The sequence below is a fragment of the Ambystoma mexicanum genome, chromosome 9, assembly GCF_040938575.1.
Source record: "Ambystoma mexicanum isolate Mex_15411 chromosome 9, UKY_AmexF1_1, whole genome shotgun sequence".
NCBI classification, from domain to species: domain Eukaryota; kingdom Metazoa; phylum Chordata; class Amphibia; order Caudata; family Ambystomatidae; genus Ambystoma; species Ambystoma mexicanum.
This window is the reverse complement of record NC_090931.1, coordinates 1,117,136,345-1,117,162,252: the sequence shown is the minus strand read 5'-3', so window position 1 is coordinate 1,117,162,252 and position 25,908 is coordinate 1,117,136,345. Positions and strand designations below refer to the sequence as shown.

Genomic DNA, 25,908 nt, shown 5'->3' with positions numbered 1-25,908 from the left:
ACGCCGTAGCCATGTGGTAGGCAGCTCAACAAAATGGCTGACGTGCCGGATAAGGACACCCGTTCGGCGCCTATGCAGGACTTCGGCGAAGAACAAGTATCAAGGTGGGACTGGCATCAGCCAGGTACGTGGCCTACGGCCTACCCTTCTTATGCTCAAGGCTGTTTTGCCTTGCGTCCGTATGTACAGGGTCGACGGCAGCCTCAGTTGCCTCTAGTAAACCCTTCAGTGCCCTCCTCCTCCTCCTTCGGCCAACGAGGACCCGATCTTTGAGAGGTCCCTCTGCCTCATGAAGTCTCGAGGTATGGGGGCTATCATCAAGGACGCAGTCGGGGAAGTCCTTTCCGCTATGCTAGTGGCACCACAGATGCTTACGCCTCTGCCGCCTCCTCCAGCTCCTCAGCCTACTTTGCAGGCGGTTCCATACCAGTCTTCTCCTCTTCCTCAGCCTCTAGCGGTGGCCAGTGCCCCACCCTCCGCTCGGAATACACCTCCTCTGCCCCCACAGGATCCCCCAGACCCCACGGATACTGAGGAGGAGGAGGAGGAGGAGGAGGAGGAGGAGGAGAAGGAGGATGATGATCCTGACACCATCAGCCAGGGCCTTCCACAAACGTCTCTCGGGCCTGGCGGAATACCTGGGCCTCCCCCAGCCCCAGGTAGAACAACCGGCAGAGGGCGTCCTTGCTTAAGTCCTCACGAGGTGCCCTTTTGCCAGAATGGGGATTCCCCTGCAGACCGATGTGGTATCCCTCGCCAAGAAGGGTTGGCTCAAGCTGCACCTCACTGAGAAGGCCCAACAAGACCGAAACATGTCTGGGGTTGCTTTTGTTTCCGTGCAGAGGGGACCTGGCCTAGCAGTTCGGGCAGGGCTGCTCCCATTGGTGGCAGTACCTGACTAATTTGCATATGGCTGGACCCCTTTTGCAATGGCGCAGACGGGCTAAAAAACGGTGGTGTGGAAGGTTGCCCAGAGCAACGCCAGTGGTACAGATTAATTCAAAACCTTCCACCCATCACTTTTTGCTTTCAGGTTGGCTCAAACCCCCACTCTGTCCAGCCAGTCAACCGCCGCCTGGACGCCAAGTACAGGCAGATGGAGGGGGGGATATGCACTCTTGTCTCCTCCCACCCTCGGCCACACTCCTCGGTGATCACTGCAGCATCACTGTACTCCAAGCCTCAGTCGTCCTCGTCTTTGTCCTCACGGTGCTGTTAGGCAAGGAGGAAAAAACCTTGGAGGCATACGGTAAGAAGCTGTACTCCAATGCTTCCTTACACCTGCGACAGGCCAATGCAGACTCCATGCTGGCAGCCGCTAACCAAAGATTATGGTGGGAAATTGCTGACTTCCTCCCGGAACTCCCCGCCCACAGCCAATTACATTTTAAGGCGGGGCTAGCCAGAGCCAAACTCGTGGCTCAGGATATCATGGAGTCCACGCTGGCTCACATTGATACCTCGGGATGTGCCATCTGTATTGCCACGGACATGAGAAGGATGTCCTGGCTCCGGGCAACCAAGTTCAACCCAGATGTCCAGGAATGTATATTAAACCTGCCCTTTGAGGGCAGTGCCCTCTTTCACTCCAGCACAGACGAGGAGCTGGACAAGAAGAATAGCTCTCAGAAGGCCAAGTCTTTATCCATTCTGACCAAGACCACGCCCAACGTACTCCCAGTCTCAGCAACGCTTGGATAAGGGTCCTCATCTGGAGGCTTCCGCGGCTTCCAGGAACGGAGGTCTAGGCTGCCGGAATGCTCCCTAACCCCTAGTCGGTACAAGCGTCGAAAGGAGGGGGGCTTTTTCCAGTCCCCCTCTGCCTCAGAGGATAAGAAGTCTTGACAGACCACTACGGGTCCACGAGTCGCCAGTGGGTGGCAGGCTTGCTTTCACGCACACTTCTGGTGACACTTTGCGGACCGCTGGATCCTGTCAGTAGTCTCCTGGGTACCGATTACCTATCCCTGCCTCTCCTCAACTCCCGCAAGTTGGGACAGCAAATCTTTTGGTGGAGATTTGGTCGCTCGTCCTCAGCCAGGCCGTGGAGGAATTCCCAGCCTCTCAGCGATGCTTGGGTTTTTAATCCAGGATATTCGCCATTCAGAAAAAGTACCAGGCTGGCCTGAGTTGTACGGGACCTTTCCACACTCAACCTCTCGTTACCTCTTCAGAGATTCATGATGGTGACACCAGCCTTTATTGCAGAGACATTATGCAGGGGAGACTGGATGTGCTCCCTGAACCTGAAGGACGCCTATCTGCACGCCCCGATTTGCCAACCCCATCGTTCTTTCCTTTCAGGATCATGGGCTGCCATTTTCAGTAAAAGGTCCTCCCTTTTGGTCTCAACTCGGCTCCCAGGGTCTTTACCAGACTCATGAATGCGGTGGCTGCCCTCCTCCGCGTTCAGGGCCTCCATATAGACCCCTACCTAGACGACTGACTCGTCTGGGCCACATCCCAAGAAGCGGTTCACCACTCCTCCCATGTACTGATGAGCACGCTACTTGACCTGGGCTTTTCGCTCAACATCAAGAAATCACAGCTGCAGCCCACGCAGTCTCTGACCTTCCTGAGCCTAATCTGGGACACGCTCCGAGAGGGTATTCCCCTCGGAGGACAAAATAGCGGCCATCAGGAGGGCCACGTCCCACTTTCTCAGCCGAAGCGCTACTTCGGCTTGATGGTTCCAGCATCTACTGGGACTTCTTGCAGCGTTACTGTTGGCCGTCCCCCACACAAGACTCATGATGAGGACAACTCTGCTTCACTTCGGCATGTTGTGGAACCAGAAGAGGGCTCTCAGGCTGAAATTATCAAGATCCCCATCTCTCTCCACCCGGACCTCACATGGTGGTCCCAGGACTGCAACCTGCGTACGGGCAAGCCCTTCCGTCCCCCCGTCCCACAGGTGTCTTATCACCACAGACTCCTCCATAGAGGGCTGGGGGGGCTACCCTGGAGGACCGCTCGGTCCATGGCAAGTGGACCAGTCAAGAACAAGAATACCACATCAATTGGCTGGAACTGAACACCATCTGGTTAGCGCTCAGATCCTTCCTCCCACGTCTCAAGGGAAGGGTTGTCCTCATCCAGACAGACTACTTTACCAGTATGTACCACATCAACAAGCAAGGGGGACCAGGTCCCCTTCCATGTGCAGACTGGCGATCAACAGGTAGAAATGGGCATAGGAGAAAGATATCTACCTCACGGCAGTGCACCTTCCGGGGGAATCCAGCCTGGAAGCGGACAGGCTGAGCAGGTTTGGAGCGGACAACTATGAGTGGCAACTGAACGTTGCACAGGAGATCTTCCACTGTTGGGGCCTCCCCCAGGTGGATCTCTTTGCCCCCAGGCACAATAAGAAGTGCTCCCAGTTCGCCTCCTGGCAGGGCCTAGGCTCCCTGGGCGACGCCTTGTGGATCCAGTGGAACGCCATGTCGGCATGCGCCTTCCCGCCCACTCAGCTGATTCACAGAGTACTTTGCAAGTTCAAGGAGTCTCACCAACTCAACCTCATTCTGATAGCTCTGTGGTTTCCAGCCATGCCATGGTTCTCGGAGCTCTTCAGCCTTTCGGCGGTCCCTCCAATCCACCTCCCGACGGGCCCAGCACATCTTCTGACACAGCAGGGGGGCAGGGTCGTCCACCCTGCCCCCCAGAAGCTGGACCTCACAGCGTGGTTCCTGAGCAGGTGACGCTCAGCCACCTCAACCTATCTCAAGCCAACCTGGTAATCCTACAAGGGGCTAGGAGCAAGGCTACCAGAGCCCAGTATTAGAGTAAATGGACCAGGTTCTGCCACTGGGCGCACTCCAAGGATATTGACCCGCTGGCTTGTTCACTGGACGACGTGCTGTCATTCTCGGCGTACCTCACCTGCACGCCAGAGTTGGCGGACACCTGCTGCACATACCTCTTAGCCATTGGGGCCTACAGGAATTCGGAGGAAGGGGTGGTCGTCTCCTCCAACCTGATAGTCAAGAGACATTTGGCCTGACTTGCTATACTCTACCCGCCCATCAGGAAGCCACACCCTGTGGGGGATTTAAACCTATTCTTGGGCACCCTCGCGCACAAGCCATTTGAGCCTATGGCGGCGGCGGACATCAGGCTGGTCACCATCAAGACGGCCCTGCTAGTCAGCCTCACATCAGCACGCAGGGTCAGCGAGATCAAGGCCCTAGTCGCCTCAGAGCCATACACCACCTTTCACAAGGATAAGGTGGTCCTGCGGACCCATCCGGCATTTCTAACTAAGGTCCCATCAGCCTTTCACTTAAACGAGGATCGTCCTTCCTACATTCTTTGCGGACCCAAAGGACGAGCCTCAGAGACTTCTGCACTGCCTGGATGTCAGGCGTGCCCTGAAATTCTACCTGGACAGGACCAAGGACTTCCGCAAGTCAGATGCCCTATTTATCATCTTTGGGGGTGCCAGGCCGGGCTATCGGGCCTCCAAAGCCTCCATCTCACGCTGGATGGTCTCGGCCATCAAGGAAGCGTACGAGGGACAGCGTAGACCCCTTCCGGCGAACAAGCATGGCCACACGGTCCGGGCCAAGGCAACGGCCATCGCCTTGCAGCACCATGTCCCCTGGCGGGTCCTAAGCAGGGCGGCCATATGGGCCACTCCCTCTGCTTTCTGCAAGCATTACTGTTTGGATGCCGGCTCCAGATCAGATGCGTCTTTCGGACAGGTGGTTTTCCAGAACCTGTTTGCTTAAGGAGTGTCTCCTCTCCACCCTGGGGCTACATTCTGTTGGAATCGCCCATGCAGTTTGGAGGGAAGATGACGGGACGTAAGTAATTATAAGTTACTTACCGTAGTGACTTACATACTTAGTCCATAGTCCCCTTTCCTCCATACGTCCCACCATCCTCCCCCCACCCCCTAATATTCTGGTGTCATTAGGCAACGGGAAACCTGTTGACCTGTCTTTGGGGATTGAGGTGTGGCGCCGGAGTCAGGGCAGCGCATGCTCCCAGGACCGCGCCTCTAGATTTAGAGGGGAAGATTTTTCTGGCCAAAAAGTTTCCGTCTCCTGTCCCTCGTGAGGGACGCCCATGCAGTATGGCGGAAAGGAGACTATGGACGAAGAGTATGTTAGACACTACGGTAAGTAACTTATAATTTGCATCTTACGTCCCGCAAGGCTAAGTGCAGTTGCTGCTGTGTTCTGGGCATGTGTGCCACACTCCTTGAGGGGGAAAAACATGAACTGAGGCTACGGGCGCCGTGCGTGCTACTTATAACATCTGATGACGCCGCCCTCGATGGAGAACTTCGAGGGACATCGACCCGATGCAAGGACGCCCTCTGCCAAAAAAAAATCGAAGCAGCAGAGCTGTGGGCATTACATGTCCTAGATGAGGAATACGTTGGAGGAACATCCAGTTGAAAGAACGTTACCATTTCGGTAAGTAACCTGTTCATCTGAGGGACCTAGGCGCGTGATGGACCATGGGTACAGTACACGTCACACTAGAGATTGTACTAACACTCCCTGTCGAGGTCCGTTTTCCTCTGCGACTACCACTAGATGTCGGACTATGCAGAGCATGGGAATCTCAGCAGATGCCAGCATCAGAAATACGATTTCGTTACAAAAGGAGCCCAGGTTTGAAAGTGCAGTTATTCTGTTTTGTCGGATGCAACTTCAAGGGAGTTGTAAATATGTGCGGTTTGTTCAAGACATGCTTTTATTTTACTACATCCACGTGGTAAGACGATTTTGAGTCTAAGTTAGTGTACATCACGGACGCTATGTTATTGTTGGGAATCAAATTGTTGGAGTGGTAATGAAAGCACATCACGGATGCTATGCTGTCATCGTAGTAGTACAGTTTTGCAATGATTTTGGCATGTGTTGGCAGCATTGTAAACATTATAATTCTGTAAGGTTTGAGCATATTAACGAACAACAATTTAAAGCGTGTTAAGCTTAGTTCGTTAATTTCATGGTTGGATGGATGTGATTGAGTGTTCCAGTCTTCACGTATGACTGTAATGCAGTTCAGAGCATTTCGGTTCTGTGGAGTTTTAACTTGATTAGTTTAATTTTTTTTGAGGAATTACAGGGTGATTAGGTTCCAACACAGCAACAGAGACTTGTAGTATTTGATAAACAATAGTCATCCAATTACAGGGATGTTTATACACGGGATGAATGGTGTCGTTTGTAGCATGATGTGACTGCATTTATTTTTGGTGATATTCATTTTTAAGCTTCCTGGCTTGTTTTAGCTTTTAACCACCTTGAGGAATTTGCAGCTTTTAGCATTGTTCAGGAAAGGACAACATGGACTTTTAGATAGTGGCGCTATATTCTTGGAGTCTATTATTATTGAAATGTTTATCTTGCACTCTGATTTTTTTTTTTTTGTTTTTTTTGTTTAGGCATGTGTGTTGACTTGGAGTGTGGGTAGGGCTCTGCCCACACCCCATAAGTATCTTTTGTTTGCAACAAAGATGTCGTTGTTTGATTGGTTGACTGGCTATGTTGCAGGACTATTTGAAGTTGAATGGGAAGCATGTAACTAGTGAGACATGTGTGCGCGCTGACTGGTTGTGGCTAGTCAGACTTTGCAGAGTCATGTTGACTGTGACTAGGAGTAGTCATAGTAATTTGTGCGGCTCATATTAATGATAGTGTGGTGTGCAGCTCTGCAGAGTCTTTATGGTGAGTGGTGATTATTACTGTTTTACTTGTAATGTTGCTTCTGGGGTCGTCCTAGATTAGTTTCTTGGATGGTCTTGGGAGCACGGCAACAGAACATCTTGGTAGTAGGGTTACCTGGCTGGTTTTTAGAAGCTATGAGGGCTCAAGGTGTCTGGCCAACATCATGAGGTAGTATGGTGATGAGGTTGACCAGTGCCCCACTGGTTGCTTTGTTGTGAGTGTTGCAATGAATGTTGAGTGCTTGAGGATGAGCCAGGTGAGTGTGTTTTTGGGTTGATTGTAGACGCCGGTCTCTTTTGTTTCCCCGATGTTATGGTCTGTAGTAGTATGTTAAAGCTGTTCCTTGTAGGTGTAGCGGACTTTGTGCCAGCCCATATAGGTGGCCGTTTGTGCTCAGGTGTGGCAGCCCTGAGGTCTACCAGTGGCAGTGGTGGACGGGAGGTGCCTTGTTTTCCCCAGGTTGTGTATGGAGTGCTGGTTGGTAGCCCAGGGGGGCAGGTTTGTGCTCCAGCGTGGCAGGCTGGTTACCCATTGGTGGCGTCGGGTGGAAGGTGATGTGTGAAAAATTTTTTTTGAAGGTCAGAAATGTTGCTGTTTTGTTGGTGGAGTGCCATTACGGGATTGTTAGTTACGCCTGTTTGTCCAGCTGTTTATCTTCCTGGCTACTTAGTGACATGACAGTGGAGTTGTGCTAGGTTCATTGTATGTCTTGTTTAGATGTGAAGTGTGTGTCATCGGGTGAGTTTGTGACAGTATGGAAGAGGGTGTTAGGAGTAGCCTTCCTTGATGATAGGTGTGATGCTGTTTGTAGGTCACATTGTGTGTTTGTGATTGCAAGCGAAGGAGGTGTTAGGAGAAGCCTTCCTCTAGTATTAGCTTTCCTTCCTCTGGTTTCTACTGTGAATGCTGTATGTATGTGGTGATGACATTTGTGGAATGTATGAGGTAAGCTTGGAGTGTTTGTGTATGATTAAGTTCTAATCCAGGCATTTGAAGATTGATAGCCTGGGTGGTGGGAGCCAGTGGGTTTCCCTTATGATTTCCTCCTATCTCCTTATGGACTTGATGAGACCTGATTTGTACCTGTAACTGAAGAACCTGAATAAAGCAACCATTAAGCATTAAAAAAAATGATTTTGGTGAGTAATGTATCATATACATGTATATTCTGTGTGTTTAGCGTGAGGACCAGTTATCCCATACCAGGGAATGTTCCCTTATCGATTAGACTAGGCATGGAAATCCCCTGTAGAGTAGAGCAAGCAAGGTATTTTCTTTGTCATTTCCTTAATAAAATGGCATATTTTGAGAAATCTACAAGCAGTTGTCTGCCTCGCACTACTGACCCCCTCACATTTGACTCTAAAGTGTTGTCGCCATTTCTGATGCCAACTGCTCATCCATTCTTACCTGTGCACAGCTTCCAGTGCCCAGTCTAGAGCAGTTTCAAATTGACACATTCCCACTGTAAAGAGTTTTTTCTTTTGTTTATAGTTGCGCAGAGTTTCTTTTGCTGATCCAATCTACAAAGAAGAAATGGCAGATGATATTGATAGGCGAAGTCCTGTTGTGAGATGCCTTTCCTCATCTGCCAGCTCCCCGACGGCTAGAACTCTAAAAATATCCAATGTTCAGTGTAAGGTAAGCATGCACAATCTGTATCTCAAAGTTTTTCTTTGCATGATCACCAAAGTTTGTTAAAATTTGTAAAAAACGTTTTTTTTCTTATGCCTTTGCTATTTCTCTTGTAAACCCAGTTCTGGCTGCAGCGTTCTCAGTGGCAGACACGAAAGGAGGGGCACCAGACTATAACGAGAACTTTTAAATAACCTGCATGTCTTCAGTAGGGCAATCTAAACATGTCATAGTTCAAAACAAATGAGTTTGAATGGTTTCACATAAGTGATTTATATACAATAGTTAAATAAGTCATATTGTGAGTAGACAGTACATCAGTGATGTCATGCCTGCTAGCCTAGAGAATGCAGACTTAAAAGCATCATTGTGCCCAGAGGTTTAGTGAAGCAGTCAACTTTGCAGTACGAGTTGACGTTTTCTCTAGTTCAAAATACGTTTTGTTTTATTTTTAGTCTTTATTTTTGCAGCAAGGTTTTGTTTCAGTGGCTCTGTGATAAATTACGGAGAAGGTTGGCCGTAACCAAGTGCAGTAGCTATTATTTGTTCTCATGAAAATGGCAGATATAGCAATAGATGGGCATGGCTGCTGTCTGCTTGGTAGGGAGGTGGCTGCAGTGATTTAAATCGGTTAGGTTTGGTTGTATGACTGGGTGTCTGGAATACACATCTGAGAGGAAGCCTGGGAGGAACCCTGCGAAGGTGTGTAGGTGGTAGTCCACCCAGTTATGTGGTGACTGCCAATGGTTTGAAATAGTTCCATTCAGTTGGAAGCAGAGTGTTCTCTCAGATTGCCAAAAAAAACATATCTAACTGCGTACTCTTTATCAGTACTTAGTCAAACTATGGCAGGTTTGGGATGACCCCTCCTCCCCAATGTTAGGAGGATGCTAAACCGAAAGGGAAAGTGCAGAAAACTATGCCTGCCTCTTGCCAAGACCAATATGATGGCATGGCTTTGCCATTCCCCGTCAACACCAGGACTGCTCTGTGACCAGAGTGAACCGAAGAACTGGCTTTCCCTTTCCCCAAACTATTGAGTAAAGTAGAAGGGGAATTTGTGTTTTGTTCACTTCCTTCAACTGCCTTTATTTTGTAGGTTAGCATTATTGAAGCATTGTGAATCATGAACGTGCTTTTCACATTAGTTTAGGACACGCAGTACTGTGTAAAATGAACATTGTCTTAAACAAGTGCCGGATTTGTGCTTCATTTTCCCGTTTTAATCCACTTTCATAAAGGTAGTGCATTTGCAGCAGCATGGGTATTTCATATTTTGAATTGTTTCCATCACAGAAGCACATCAATTGCGTTTAATGGCTTGGGGGTCTTGATGTCTTGAGGTTTTTTGGAGAGCCTCCCAGCAAGCAGTTTAGCATTTGTGGAAGGAAAAGCTTTTGGTCTACATGAAGATTTTTTTTTGTCATCTTAAGATTGCATGTGTTTGTGTGCATGTGAGGGCACTGTACATAGTTTGTTGTCTCGGAGAGCAAGGAATAGCTGGGCATGTGGTCTGAACTTTAAACTCCCTTTCTGACCACCCGCTCACCGCATGCTGGTATAATGGATGCAGGTAGAAGCAGTACTGTATATAATTTCAGTGACCGATTGTACCGGCACCTCTCAACAGGACTGCTCTATATTCAGGCAAAGTAGCCTAATTTATCAGCACAGCTGCTATACGCATGTCATGGCACAGTGACAATTATTCACAGCCGGGCTGATTGCATCATGCCCACATTTCTTAGCAGGACTGCTATGTTTTGGGACAGTACCTGAATTTCTTAAGAACTGCTGTAATGACAAAGCACAAACCTGTTTTGGCATTTTCTGCAGCAAGCTAGAGTACTGAGCAAGAACAATGTCTGAGCTCTTCCCACCGGTATCGCTATAAAATACTAAATCCCATTACTGCGAGGTAGAAAACCTTGCATGGAAAAAGACGTTCCTCAAAAAATTAGATGGGGACTGAGGGGCGTTGAGTTTGGGTATTTAATAAAGTGGGTGCCAAAAATGTGTTTTACATGCAAGATTTTCGACCTTGCAGTAGACAATTTGGTATTTTCACATAGATCCTTCCCACCATCCTCCTAAGCTGGTGTGATGTACACTGGCGGTCAGTGTGAGAAGATGGCACTGCTGTCATATACTTCAATCTCTCCTACTCGGTTTTGCGCTTTTCAAAACTTTGGTTCTCCCATGTCCGATTGATTCCCACTGCCAAAAATCTAGCACATTTCAAAGCCTCAATTTGAATCTCTTGACTCATGTAGGATAGTCCAAACAGGCTGAGTGCTTTTTACAAGCCGGTTAGGTCAGGCAAGCCTCACATGGAACTGCCAGTGCCCTAACTCTATGTGCCTTTCTGAGTCAACAGCGTGCTGGGAAAGGTAGCTCAGTGGTTCAGTAGCCCTGCTGCAGATATCATTGTGTAACCTGTTGGTTCAAATACTGTTGAAAGCTGAGTTAATGCTTATTCATCAGCGGTGTGTGTTTTAAGATGCAGGTAACATTCAATTGTAACAGGGCTGACTTAACTTTTAATTTATCAAAAGGACTAATAAATCTTCAGTGATCGGCAGGGCTGTAATGGCTTAGAACACGCACATCTCATCAGGGCTGCTATACTTAATGGCCCAGAAGAAGCGCATCCCATGAGGGCTGCTAAACTTGTAATGGCTCAGATCTCGCATCTCATCTTGGCGCTGATACTTGTAATGGCATACAGTGCTGGCAAAACATCTGCATTCAAGCTAGTGCTGTATCTCGTGTGAGACACACCTCCAGCTATAATTCCCACCCTAATGGCCAAAAGGTTTTCCCACATCTAAAAAAGAGCACCCAATGTTAGAGCTGCACTCTATTTGTAAATGGAAAGGGCATTTTCAGCTTTTTGATTATTTATTGGTGCTATGTCAAAAGACAAAAATTAGAGCGGGAGCAACTCTGAACCCAAGCAATACAGGCGAACCAAGTGGGGGGGGATAGGCTGCGAGAACAAAGAACGTATTGGACAATCCAAAATAGGAATTCAAGCAAAGGGAAGAGAACTACAAAAGGGAGCAACAAAGAAAGTGGGAAACCAAGGTAAATAATAGGACACACAATAGGGTTGAGGATGGAAGCAGAGCAAAAGACATAAAAATAAGAAAACTCAGATCAACAGCAGATGGGGACAGCTGGAAATAGAAAATCCTGATTGGAGAATGGCATATCAATAGCATGAGGCAGTGCACAAAGATGATCAAAAGGAGTAGCAACCATGTTAGGCAAGATTTGGAGCAGTACCCTTTGGGTGCTCTACAACAACCTTGACCTCCAGGCAATAGGAACCCAACCTTTGGTGTAAGTCTGTACTACACAGGTGTGTAATGTAGCTGAGCAGCCAGGCTTACCTCAAGATGGGTCAGTGTGAGCAGTAGGGTGCTTACACAGAGATTCACAGTGACCAGTATCCAAATAAACTCTTACACACAAGGTTTCTCGATTAAACTGTTCTTAATTTAACAGTCTGTTTGAATAAGCCTTCTTCAGAAGGGGCAATATAATAGTAACACACACATACACTCCAAAATACACACTCTTAGTTTCTCTAAATCAGCAAACGCCTATTGGGGATGGCACACAGACACTTCCTGCACCCTCAGGTGATTTAAATAGCTAGGACACTGTGGATATTAATATATCACTGTTGCATTTAGAGCAATACTTAGGAGCATGTCAAAGAAAAGGATTATAGAATGAAACGAGCAGGTAAGTACTTTTGAACCCCCCCAATGCAAAGCGAGTTAACCCCTTCCTGGAAGGAAAGGTAAAACACAATGGAAAGAAGAGTTATTCAGGGAGCCAGGCCAGCCAATGTCAATTGGGCAAAAGTCTAGGTGAGGTGAAGCACTTCTTGTAGGTGAATAAGTCTTGCACGATGTTTTAGAAGTCTTGTAGAAAAAAGTAGAACAAAAAGTAGAATCAATTTAGGGCCACACTCTGGGAGGCTTGTGATAAGTAGAAGATGCAAGCAACTCTAAAGAAGCAACCAAGACAAGTCTCAACTGAGAACCAGTAAGGCTAGACGACAAGAGGCAAGTTCTTAGACTGTACAGTACCTTTGGTTAGAAGAAATGGTTCCAGCTGGCTTCTGTTCCTGTGCAGCCCTGCAGATCCTTTTGTTCCTGGGCCTCAGTCGTGGGGACAAAAGGGAGGGCCGTCTGGGGACTCCTGCACTGCAGTGGCACAGTCAGTGACAGAAAAGGACAAACTTCTATTCAGCGGCACTTCGCAATTTCAGCTCCTTGCGTCTCAGCAAATGGCACCACCACGATCTCACGGATAACACTCTGGCCTTTCCTCGTACCTGGGGTCCAGCACTCTGTTGTGGTTGCTCAGGCTTGGTCAGTCCTGCTTCAAGGGAGTACGAGGGATATTCCTTCACCACAGGTCTGCCCTTAAAAGTGATGCACTCCAATCTGGTGTTCCTCTCCCTGGAACTTCGGTTCCTGCAGCAGCAAGGAAGTACAGCCAGCTCAGAGAGGATGTCCAGACGAATTCACTTTGGAGTTGATTGGTCCCACCAACTCAAGGGGAGAAGTCTTCCTTGCAGGACTTCCCTAGTCAAAATGAATTAGGAGCTTCAGCACAGCAGCAGGGCTTCACCGGGCAAACCAATGGTCCACGAGTTGCAGCAGGCGTCTCTTCCAAGTTCTTCTTCAGATTCCTTCGTCCGGTGGTTGACCTTCGAAGCCTTTTTATGCAGGTTTCTCCCATCATTCCAGCCTAGTTGTTTATCACACAGCAGGGTGGCTGCTCTTGCCGGACAGCCAGCTGGCCATTCACCTTGTAGCAAAGGGGATTAAGCACAGGGAGTTTCGGGCACCTCCCTCGCTTCCTGCCCCTGCCAGACATACTGGAGCCAGAGGCAGGCTTCACTCGTGAATCCCGCCAAATTCAAAACGAACAAAGGGACCAAACCTGGTTTGGCGTGCAGAGTAAACCTCAAAGTTCCTTTCCAGCAAGAAATGGCGAAAAAAGATCGGGCCATTTTGACAAAAATGGTACCCAAGGGTGCTTTACTGCAGCTCCTTACGCAGCCCGCGTTAAAAACACACCACAGTAGTTAAAAGTAAACCACTGCCACCAGCCATTAATTGTAGAAAGGGTAATATGAAAATGTTAAAGAGATACTAGACAAGGGGATACTAAGTAACCCCTCCAGCAGCCTATGGTAAAATAGTATGTGCTGGGTCTATAAAGTATCAATAGTAAGTAAAGTCAATTTCACTTTACTGGTTTTGGAAACAGTAGTTTATCCAAGAGAAGGTATCTAAACCTTCGAGAAATCTGAAAGACTTCCAAGTGTCACTGCACTGATGGTGCTGTGTGACACAATGTAAAGATGATGCCTATGGAGTTTGTCAGACACCACAGTCCAAAGAAACCGAGTCAATCACAGAAGATTACATGAGAGAGTGGGGAAAAAGATCTCTCTCTCTCTCCAGGTTAAAAATTAGTCATAGTCTAGCAAAAGTACTGGGGGTCTCTCTGAGGTAGAGGGGAATTAGCACATTTCTGAGGATTCTCCCTAACGCACCGAAAAAGAAACAATAAAAACAAATATAGCCAGAGTAATTACATGAGAAAGAGGAGTTAAATCAACCGATACAGCACAATGTAGGAGGGAAATGCAATAATAGAATGCAGCGATGGAAGAGGCAGAGTGACGGAGCAACTGACCGCAAAAAGTGGAATAGCAACACTTCATGGTGAGAGGCAGAAAATCAGAAAGTGAGATACACTGGAAACAGAGTAGCAAATGGAAGGAAAGATGAGGCGAAACATGTAATGGCTGTCAAGCAGGTAGTGCCAGGTTGCAACAGTAGGCCCAAGAGGCAGAGAAGCAATGCTGTTCGAGTGAGGGACTTGATCTATGATGTAACTGTACCCAAAATCCCTCGCGCATCGAGGTCCCTCTGATTGCTTTTTTCCGCCTAACTAGCTGGTCGCCTTATGCAGAGCTTGTAAAAATTGCTAATAATTACCTTTGTCCACGACCTCAGTAGTTTATTCATAATCGTCTCCTTCACCGACTACTTCTAACCAATGCCGAGAACGAAGAAGACCTCTCCAGGCTTCGGCAGCTGGTGCTCGGGTTGACTCTGTCGACCGCGAGTGGGGTCCGGGGCTCTGTTTCTTTTCAAGAATGCATTTCTTTCTCCCCTTTTCCCTTCTGGTCTTGCCGTCACGATAAACCTGAGCTATGGACAGGACACCCTTTAAATGTTGCCCTTCTTGTAAAGGCAAGTACCCCTGAAAGGACACGCATTGGGGGTGCAAGAAGTGTCTCCCTCTAGATCACCACAAGGCGTCCTGTCAGTCTTGCCAGCTTTTATGTCCCAAGACTATAAAGGAACGGTGAGTGAAACGGTAGGCAGCCTACGCCATGATGCAGTCAGAGGGTAGCTCCCGCGCCGCCAAGAGTAACGAGCATTGAGCGACAGCCATGGCTCTGGCACGGATGCCATCGACCTATCTACGGAGCAGCCATGCTCTGAAGCGTCCGTCCCCGGGCCCGACAAGCAGCCCGATGGGTCTGTTAGGGAGAATTTTCAGTTTAGTGCTAAATTCTTCCCACCTTAGAGACCCCCAGCTCTTTTGCTGAACTTTGGGACTTTGTACTTTTGATTCCGTGTTTGCTGTCTGTTTCTTTTGGCTGTGGAGTCTGACAAACACCATAGACGTAATCTTTTACATTGTCACACAGCACCTACAGTGCAGTGACACAGGGAAGTCTTTCAGATTTCCCCAAGGTTTAAATACCTTCTCTTGGATAAACTACTGTTTCCAACAACAGTGAAGTGAAATGGACTTTATTTACATTATAACTTTCTAGACCCAGCACACCCTATCTTACAATAGGGTGCTGGAGGGGCTACTTGGTATCCCCTTTGTCTATCTTCTCATGTAACATTTTTGTTACCCTTTCCTCGACAAATGGCTGGTGGCAGTGGTTTACTTTTAACTACTGTGGTGTGCATTTACCGCGGCCTGCATTCGCAGCTGCAGTAAAGCACCCAAGGTGCCATTTTTGTCAGAATGGCCCCGGTCTTCTTTTTGCCATTTCTTTGTGGAAAGGTCCTTCTTGAGATTTACTCTGCGCGCCAATCCAGGTTTGGTCCCTTTGTTCATTTTGCCTTTGGTGGCATTCACGAGTGAAGCCCGCCTCTGGCTCCAGGGTGTCTGGTGGGGCAGGAAGCAAGGGTGGTGCCCGAAACTCTCTGTACTTAGTCTCCTAGGAGACATGAATACACTCCTATGGGATTGGCCGGCTGGCTGTCCGGCAAGGACAGTCACCCTGCTGAGTGACTGACAGCTGGGCTGGAATGAATGGAAGAAACCTGCATAAAAGGCGAGGCTTTTTGGTTTGGAAGGCAGAGTCGACCACTGGATGAAGAAATCCGAATAACTTGAAGACGCCTCCTGCAACTCCTGTACCGTTGGTTTGCCTCGGTGAAGCCCTGCTGAAACTCGAATTTCATTTAGACTAGAGAAGCCCTGTAAGGACGACTTCTCCCCTTGAGTTGGTGGGACCAATAACTCCAAAATAAGCCACCTGTACATCCTCTTGGAGCTGGTTGAATTTCCAGTGTTGCTGCTGGAAACGAATAGCCAGGGAGAGTAACACCAGATTGTGTGTTGCTTTGAAGTTGGCCAAGAGCTCCAGGAAGGTCCTCTGGACTCCCAGGAAGCAGGACTGACTGAAACTAAGCCACCTCAACAGAGTGCTTGACCCCGGGAGGGAGTCCTCTTTCAAGCCTATCGAAAAGACTCTGGAGAAGGTGATGGCCATAATTTTACTGAAACATTTTCCCTTAGTCGCAGAGAAAGGGGGTGTTCCTCTCCAGGGAACAGACATTTCCTCATCGGAAGAACTCGCCAACCTCCCGGTCCTCAAGGAGGGGAGATGCGTCGAGAGAAGTCCCTACGGGGGGGACCCGACGAGGGCGAAGGTGATGACCAGGAGCAACAGGGTGGTGACAATGGAGTGGACCAGCCTAACCCGCAGATGCCCCGGCCCCCTTTGCCTCCTCCCCAGCATCGATATCTTGGTGGACGTTTTTACGGCTCTGCATACTGTGCTCAGAAATCCAGACAAGGATGCCTCTTGCGCCGGCAGCCCACCCGTGGCACCGGGCCCATCGGAGGAACCGCCATCCAAGAGGAGAATAATTCACCCCTCTTTCCTGCCCCCCACGGGATGACACGGAGCCATACACGGTGTCTACGGCCACGGATGACGGCCTGGGGGACCTCCTGTCTCCGCCGGCCAGATCTTCACCACCCGACGAGATTGGCTCGTTCCACACGCCATGGTCGCCAGGGCCTCAGAGCTGTTCTGGCTCGTTCTGGTGGAGAAGAAAGAAGATCTCCTTTACCAGCAGCGGGAGGCGAAGAGGAAGACTATGGGTAGTCGCTCATGAAGAACCCCTCATCGGTGGGGGAGAAGAGGGATCGCTACGAGAAGAAATGGTGGCAGACTGCGTCCAAGTGCCTACGGTCCCAGCCGTCTCCAGACTCTGGTTTCGGCAACAGCCAAGAAGTCGTCTTCGGGCTCATCCTCGTCGGCGGTCTCCTCCCCCCTCCCCCCCAGACGGTGAGGGGAAGAAGTTGGATGCCATGAGGCGAAGAGTGATCACGTCGGCAGACCATCGAGGCCGCTACTGTCCTCGGCATCATGGCGCAATAAGGCAGGGAACTTTGGTTCAAGATGGCCCCCCTCCTGGACTTCCTCCCCAACGACAAGAGGCCTGAGGTGTTGGAGATTCTACAGAAAGGCGAGGTGGCTTCGGACCATGCCATTACAGTGGCCACGGACATTGCCGACATGGGATTCTGTCAAATGGGCAACTGTGTTTGCCTTAGTCGGCGAGTCTGGCTGAGGGCCACTAATTTCCGCCAGGATGTTCAGTCGAAGGTGTTAAACATGCCCCATGGGGACAATTTGTTTGGAAAGACTGTGGGCGAGTCTCTCCAGGCCATCAAGGCAGACACTGAGACGGCTCGTGCCTTGGGAATCCTTCAACAACGGCCATCCTTTCGAACTTCTGGAGGGAAATCCCAAAGTGCTTCTAAAGGTTTCGGAGGAGGTGCCCCAACCTACGGTCAGCCCTCCCGCTCATCGCCTCAGGAGACCTACAGGGGCCGCGCCAAGTCTGGAGGTGAACGTCGTCATCGCCAAGGCGGCGCTTCAACGGCAAAACAAGTTGGGCCCCCACCTGTGCACCGCGGTGGGAGGCCAGCTGGTGAACTTCATCAGCGTGTGGAAGACCATCTCCACCAACCGTTTGGTGCTGGACACCCTCGCCCACGGGCACACCCTAGAGTGCCAACTGAAGTGTCCACGGATACCACCAGTGGCCGTCAAGAAAACCACGTCCCTCAGCTGCTGCTGGATGTACGGGACATGTTAAAAAAAGGGCAATCGAGTCCCAAAGAGCCTCTGGGGCTCCGGAGTGTACTTTCGTTATTTCCTCGTCAGAAAGATGACCGGCGGTTGGAGGCCCATTCTGGACCTCCGCCATCTGAACAATTTTCAAGTCCCAAAGGTTTCCAATGGTGGCGCTTCAGCACGTGCTAGGATAGCTGGAAGAGGGGGATTTTCTATCGTCTCTGGACTTCGAAGATGCATATTTTCACATCCCGATACACAGGGGACACCGCCAGTACCTACGCTTCGTGGTTCAAGGACATTACCAGTTCAAGGCCCTTCCCTTCGGGTTGAAGTCGGCGCCATGAGGGTTCACCAAGTGCCTGGCCCCGGTAGCAGCGCAGCTGCGTCTACGAGGGATCCACGTGTACCCATACGACTAGCTCATCCGGGCAAACTGAAAGGACATCGCTGTCGCCCACACGACAAAGACAGTCCAACTCCTGACGGACCTGGGGTTCTCGATAATCACAGGACACAATGGTTCTAGGAGCCCTACTTAAAACCGTGTTGTGCCTGGCGTTGGAGGAGAGGATCGCGGCCATCCTGAAGGTCGCATGGGTGAGGTCCATCAAGTCCCTACTCAGCATGATGTCGTGCATATACCTCATTCAGCTGTGCAGGCTACAGATGCGTCCGCTGCATGAGTTCCTCGACTCCCGTTGGATACAAGTGGCGGGGAGCTTCGAGGACAAGATCACACTCGACGGGAGTTTCTGTTGAGCTATACAGTGGTGGGTATTGCGTGTACATCTATCCGCAGGAGTGGATTTCCAGATCCCACCTCTTCAGGAGACGGTCACAACGGATGCCTCCCTGTAAGGATGGGGAGCGCACGCTGGAAGTCTTCATGCAAGAGGCCTGGGGCTACCGGAGGAGAAGTCGTTGCACATAAACGTGTTGGAGCTGCAGGCAGTGTTTTGGGCCCTCTAGTCCTTTCTTCTGTCCCTCAAGGGCAAGGTGGTACGGGTCTTCACGGACAACACCACCACAATGTTCTATGTCCAGAAGCAGGTGGGGAAGTGGGGGACCAGATCACTGCGCTCTCCAAAGTGGCCTAGGACCTTTGGCACTGGGCTGTAGCCCATGGGATGTTCCTCATCCCATTTTATCTAGCAGGAGTGAAGAACACCATTGCCGACTCTCAGCAGGGAGCTATGCTCTTGCCACAAGTGGGAACTTCGGCAGGACCAAGTGGATCACCTGTTCCGCAGATGGGGCAATCCCCAGATCGATCTGTTTGCGGCGGCGATGAACGCCAAGTGCTGGAGGTTCGCCAACAGGTTTCTCCAGCCAGGGAGCATGGGGGGGTGGGGGGGACTCATTCGCTTTCCCCTGGGACGGCCTGTTTCTGTATGCGTTCCCTCTGTTGCCGTTGCTTCTTCGACTAGTATAGTATCAATTCTGACGGTCCCGGTGCAGGATGAGCCTCGTCTCCCCGCCGTGGCCGAGACAGATATGGTACACAGACCTTCTGGACATGTCAGCGTTCCCTCAAGTCAAGCTTCCGGCAGATGCAGATCTTCTCGCCAATGAAGGAGGCGCGATTCTGCACCACGACCCAGGAACGCTGAACCTGAAGGCCTGGCTCCTGCAGCACTAGAGTTTGGGGGGGGCTATGATCTTCCAGCAGATTGCAAGGTGGTGCTCACAAAGGCCAGAACTTTATCTATTCTCAAATGCTACGGGCAGGTTCGCTGTTTGGTGCCGTACTCAGAAGATCGACCCTCTACCAGTCACTGCTCCGCAAGTGCTTCCGTATTTGTCGTTGTTGGCCAAGGCGCTGGACTGGCCCATGCTTCCATCAAAGTTAATTTCCCGGCTATTTCCCACTACACCAGATCTCCTGGACGATCATCCTCATGCTTGCATCGCTTAGTCAAGGCGTTTGTCAAAGGACTATTTCTCTCGTTCCCGCTGGTGAAGGCGCCGGCCCTGGCGTGGCAGCTCAATGTGGTGCTTACTAGGCTCATGGGTCCACCGTTCGAGCGTATGCATTCGGCGCCGCTGACATTTTTGTCGCGGAAAACAGAATTTCTTGGGGCCATCACCTCCGCGCGACGAGTGGGAGAAAACCAGGCCCTCTTGTAAACCACCTTATTTGACATTCCAGATGAGGGTGGTGCTACAAACGCACCGCTCGTTCATGCCCAAGATGCCGTCAGATTTTCATCTAAACGAGCCCTTGGTGTTCCCTGTATTCTTCCCGACGCCTTCGTCGCTGGCTTAGAGAACTTTGCACTCGCTGGATGTGGCTAGAGTGCTGAAGTTCTATGTGGACCGCACAAAGAGTTTTCGGGAGACGTCGCAACTTTTTGTGAACTTTGGCCCTGTGAACCAGTGGAAGGCCCTCTCCAAGGCTTCCATTTCCAGATGGCTCTCCGGCTGCATCACCCATTGTCACCGGTTGGCAAACCGACCGTTGCCTGGCTGTCCGAGAGCCCATTCGACCAGAGCGATCGCTGCAACTACAGCGTTCCTGTCTGGTGTGCCCCTGCTCTAAATCTGCACGGCTGCTACGTGGAGGTCGACGCACATCTTCATGAAGTTCTACTGCGTCGATTGGGATTCCAGGGAGGAGTCCAGAGTCAGCCAAGCAGTGCTGCGCAACCTGTGAAGGAGGTAAGAGAGGCTTAATGTTGAGATGCCTAAGTGAAACTGAAACTGATTTTTTCTTTATCGAGGATTCCCAGCCTGACATGGAATATTCATGAGCATGTGAATCCATGCCAGACCCATGCTGGAGAACAGTTAAAGGCAAGTAACTTGTTCCTTGTTCTCAGTTGAGACTTGTTGTGGTTGCTTCTGTAGAGTTGCTGACGGCTTCTTTACTTCACAAGCCTAAACCGCTTGTGGCCCTACTTTGATTTCTTCTTTTCTACAAAGACATCTAAAACATTGTGCAAGACTTTTTACCTACTTCAGAGAAGTGCTTCAGCTCACCTAGACTTTTGCCCAATTGACTTTGGCATAGCCTGGCTACCTGAATGACTTTCTCCCTCTGTCATTGGGTTTGGCCTTCCTTCCAGGAAGGGGTTAACTAACTTTGCATTGGGGTTTTCTCAAAAGTACTTACCTCTTTTCAGAATATTTGTGAGATCTCTTGTTCTGTCCTAATAACCTTTTTCTTTGACATACTCTTAAGTCTGATCCTAAATGCATTAATGTCCGGTGTCCTAGTTACTAAAGTTAACTGAAAGTGTCTGTGTGCCATCCCAAAAGGGTACTTACTGATTTAGAATTATTAAGAGTGTATTTTAGAATGTATGTGTTACTTTTATATTGCCCCTTCTGAATTAGGCTTACTCAAACTGACTGTTAGATAAATTAATAATTGTTTAATCAAAAAACCTTGTGTGTAAGTTTATTTGAATACTTTTCACTGTGAATCTCTAACTCCCCTACAGCTCACATTGACACCACTTGAGATAAGCCTGGCTACTCAATCATGCTACCAACCTGTGTAGTACAGATTTATACCAAAGTTTGGGTTCCTATTGCCAGGAAGTCAGGGTTGTTGTAGTGCACCCAAAGGGTATTGCATACAATATTGCCTAACAGTCTGCTATGGGGCATTCACACCCAGGCGACAGGGACTCGCACATTAGTCGGAAGAAAACACAACCCGTACTGCCTCAACGTACTCGCCGAAATGGTCAAAGACGCCGACAATGTTGATGGAACCCGCCATTCATCAAGGTCGGTGGCCTCCCTGCATCTGCCTGGGCGGCATGCATCTGGGCACTCCAGTGAGAGGGCGTCGGCACCAAAAGCCACAAGAGCGTTGAGGTGCCTCTGAAGAGCATGCCGATGCATAAAGCTTTTTTTTATTCGATTTTTATTTTTTATTTTTATTTTAATACAGTTTGTTACAAGCTTATTAAAATATAGTATGTAGATCAAACGATCCAGTGGCTCGGTAATAAAAAGTTTTTGACACTGATACTCGAGGGGTGTGGCCAAATGTTCAAGGCCTTCAACACTGATCTAGCAACGCTTTCCAGGACAAACTCCTTTTCCTCCATTTTGTGTCTTGAGAGGTTCAGTAGGTCCTCTATCGATATTGCGGCTTTTTTCTCCAGCTCCTTTTCTTTATTGTCCTCGCTCTTTTGGTCCCCTCCAACTGGGTCCACCTTCTGTTTGACTTGGATCTCTTTTTCGTTATTTTTAGAGTTTTAAGTTTGTATTGTTACATTCAAGGATTTTAGGTTCCTTAAACATTTCCAAGAACCTTTGGCAATTGTGTTTTTGCCCCGCGGCATATACATTTTCGTTTTTGTTTGTTTTTTTGTTTCCATTTTCTGTGGTTTGAGTTCGCCACTACCCCTTTCGGGGGAACGTCTTATTTTTTTTTTTTTTTTTTTAAATATTGCAAAGGTTTCGACAGGCTTTGGAGTTTGTTTCTCCACATTGTTTATTTTCAAGTTTGGGTTCTGGATAGTACCTTCTGCATCTGGTGAAGTTAATGGAACCGCTGATATTACCTCGTCTAGACAGGTTTCATTTGTTAGCCCCTTTGTATCTCCACGGTTCTTTTGTCTCTGATCCCAGTCTTCCTGGGTTACATAGTTTTCAGGTATTTCCGGTGTTCTCCTTCCCCACATGATGCTTGTGGGCATTGTCTGTGAGCTCTCTGGGAGGTCCCGGCTCCCCTTGTTTAACTGGGGGACTCTTTGAAGTTTTTGGTGGTTCTCCTTTTTTCAGCAGAGCGCTCACCTCTTAACGTTTGCTCTCGCTTTAGAATTGACATGGTTTCCCTTGCTAGCTCAGCCAGCAGCCTTTTGTCTTCCTTGTTGTTTTTTAGGAGGTCTTTAAGCACTTTACTGGGCGTCTCGTTTTTTGGGATTCATAGATGCTTCTTGTTTTCTTTCCACCATATCAATTTCCATTTTATTCATTTTTGAGTTCATCAATGCAATGAGTGTATGTTGGACTTTAGTTTTCATTAAATTGCCTATATATTTTCGTTAATGTTGCTATTGCAAATACCTTTGCAGACATATTTGGCCTTAGGTCATTTATCACCTTTTTCCCCCCATCTCCTGTAGTACCAGACTTTCTTTGGGGGCTGAGACTTTTTCCTGTCTACGTGCTGGTGCTTTTCTTCTGATTTTGGGGAACTCTCTCTGTACAAAAGAGGAGTCGGAGGATTAATCTTCTGAGGAATGACTTGATTTTCGAATATTGTTTTGGCCACTAAGATTTGTTCTCTGTGGCGATTTTGGGCTGCCTAAGCTTTGTAGCATTCTTTAAAGGATTTTTTTTGTGCGCATGGGACCATCGGCAAAGGGCTGTAGTCCACCCGCCTCTGTTTTTGGGGATGAATTTGTTAATTCGGGTCTCTTTGTATCTTCAATACTACTTATTTCCTCGGCTGCTTCCTTCCCACTTTTATCATTCCATTGTGTTTTGTTAATTTCAGTGTTTCCGCGGGGGTTCTCCCCACCCCCGTCTTACTACCGCTGACTTTTGCATTTAATAGCATTAAGCCCTTAATGAGTTGATCTGCTACAGCAATGGAGTCACGGTGACCCGCTGTTGCAGTTATTGCTTGAGGATTGGCATCAGCTCGTATTCAGAATTTTGTCCTGTGTCTCTGAATGCTTCTTTCCTCCTTCAGGATGTTCATTTGGGGTGAAAACATCTGCATTTTGACCCCATTCGTCTTGTTCGTTTTCAAGAGGCGAGCCAGACTCGTCACCGGCTCTCTCCTCGCTCGTGTCTTTGTTGCCTCTTTTACTACTTTTATGTCTGGTGTCAACTTCTCGCACGTTTATTTCGGGCCCAACCTTTCTCCGACTGGGCCCACCAGCTAGCGTTATAAGGCATGGATTTGTTTCAATGTGCCCCCTTTCTTTCACCTCTGCATGCCCTACTGAGCCTCCCTCACTGTTAAATGTTCCCAGCGGATCAGCCTCGCACGAGATCTCCTTTCGTCCCGTGCTTTCCCTCGCAACTTTGCCCCCTTGCAATTTTGAGTTGCCTTCCACAACCCTCCATGCCAGGACAGATAGCTGTTTTGGTCTCTCCGTTCCCCTGGTTCTCTATTGGTGTACTTGGTGTAATTGTTTACAAGCAATGGGGGAGGAAGTGCGGAGAATGGGCCTGACTGTGCTGGGTCGGAACATCCAGATCCCAGGTTGGCGGCAGTTGCTATCTGTGTTCCATGCCACACTCGACTCCTTTGCCATCTGACTCCGCCCCTCCTCACCCCCGTCACAAACGTCATTAGAGTGAGCAGGGACCCCGTTTGCTTGGCTTACCACCCCCGCCCATCAATGCCATATTCGCTGTTTGGTCCATCGCCAAGGACAACGGCGGGAGTCATTCTGGGTTCACAGCACCGGAGCTCGCAGGTGATCTCCTCCCCTGCTCCACCTTGTATACCAAGAGGATCGCTTGCTTCCAGCCATGTTCCCCTGTTTGTCAATATTTTTATCCCAGTTCCCTCTGACACTTACTTGCTCAGCGTTTTTTTTTCTTTTCTTGCCGGCACTGATTGCAAAGGCACGGAATTACAGCGCCGTAGTTGGGACCGAGTCAGTGGGGGTAAATTCGGAAGCTTTGAGCTCAGGGGTGCCTCCAGGCATATGTTGGCACTTGACTCCATCTGACTGCAGAATCGTGCGGGGGCCCAGACTGACCACCACGAACACTCCCTCAGCGTCCGGAGAGGGTCATTGTTTGCTCGGCTCCTCCTCCAACAGTAAATAGTGAGAAAATACTGTGTGGATACCAGCAGCTGCAGAGAACCTCTCTCCAGGAACACTCCCTCACACTCTGCATAAAGCTTTGGTAACCATGAAAACCTTGGCGAAACCGCTAGGGCAGTTGAAATCCCTCCGAGACACGCCGAACATCAGCGAGAGCCTCGTGAAGATAAGACTACTGGCTGCAGAAACTAAGGACAGGTCGTAAGACGCACCCACGCGTCGAGAAGACCAGGAAGAGTTTTCTGAAAGTCCCCAGCCCCTGACTAAAACTGTTAGAGAAATCTCAACGGCCTAAGGATAGAGATCACCAGGTAGAGCCCTCCCCTCACCCCCTCCAGACCCTCCTGGTTCATCTGTGTGGACCAGAGACAGGTTTGAGGGGTGCATGAATAAGCTTTCTAAATTTGTAGATTTTTCAGACAAATATTTTACCCCTAAAATGCAGAGCGAGGAAGACCTCTATCCTACTGTGTCTAAGTTTCAAAGGACATCCTGCCCCCTTCATGAGGTGTTTGACTGGACGGATCCGGAGGAGAACCCTCAGGACCCTTATGATCAAGATGATTATCCTTTTGAGGACACAACAGGCCAGGCCCCCAGATTGGGGGGGGGGGGGGAGAATGAGCAAACAGGTGGTGAAGGACAATGGTTGTCACCTGCCACTTCCCCGGATGCAGATGCTATTTGCATGGATTCTCCCCCCTCTATCTGACCAGATGGTGTTCAGTGCTATCCTGAAGAAGGCAGCAGAACATTTTCAGATAGCCACACAAGAAGCAGTGCAAGACTTTGTGGAAGACATCTTGAAAGAGAAGCCACCCTCGAGCCAGGCGACCCCTCTTTTAAACCAGATCAAATGGCATGTCACCCCTTCTTTCCTCAAACCATCGCAAACGAGGGCGATGAATCCACGGGTCGAAGCGTTTTCACCCCTCTCTCACTGACCCACTCTATATTGGAGGTGATGCCACTCCAGATTGCCTTGTGGTCACGATGACTAGGAAGAGAGCAGGAGTACCTTTGCCCACGGGCGAGGCACCGCCGGACAAGGACTACAAGAAGCTGTATGTCCTGGGGAAGCGTGTTACGACTGCGGCAGCCTATTCCACCAGAATAGCCAATACTACGCTGTTGGTTAGCTACAGCAACGTTCAGTGTAATCTGCTACAGGAAGGCCTGCAAGAGGACCCTGAGCCCACACGTTCACGCCTGCTGTCAGTGGTGTCGGAAGGGTGGCAGGTGAACCATAACATTCTTAACACCCTGGATGCTGCAGAGACAGCAGGGAGAACACTGGCCCAAGGTACTTTATTGAAGATGCACGCATGGTTGAAATATTCAGGATTCAAACCAGAAACTCAAGCGTCCCTCATTAACAAACTGGTATAGGAGT

At 49.2% G+C, this 25,908-nt stretch overlaps 1 protein-coding gene across 2 annotated transcripts in view; it reads left to right on the top strand.

Annotated features, from left to right (window-relative positions):
* RIF1 (replication timing regulatory factor 1) overlaps positions 1 to 25,908 on the top strand; it is a 1,074,525-nt gene that overhangs the window by 789,866 nt on the left and 258,751 nt on the right. For both annotated transcript variants that reach the window (XM_069616488.1, XM_069616487.1), the window contains one exon: positions 8,184 to 8,330. In XM_069616488.1, the coding sequence (XP_069472589.1) occupies positions 8,184 to 8,330 (147 nt within the window). The remainder of the gene's footprint in view (positions 1 to 8,183; positions 8,331 to 25,908) is intronic.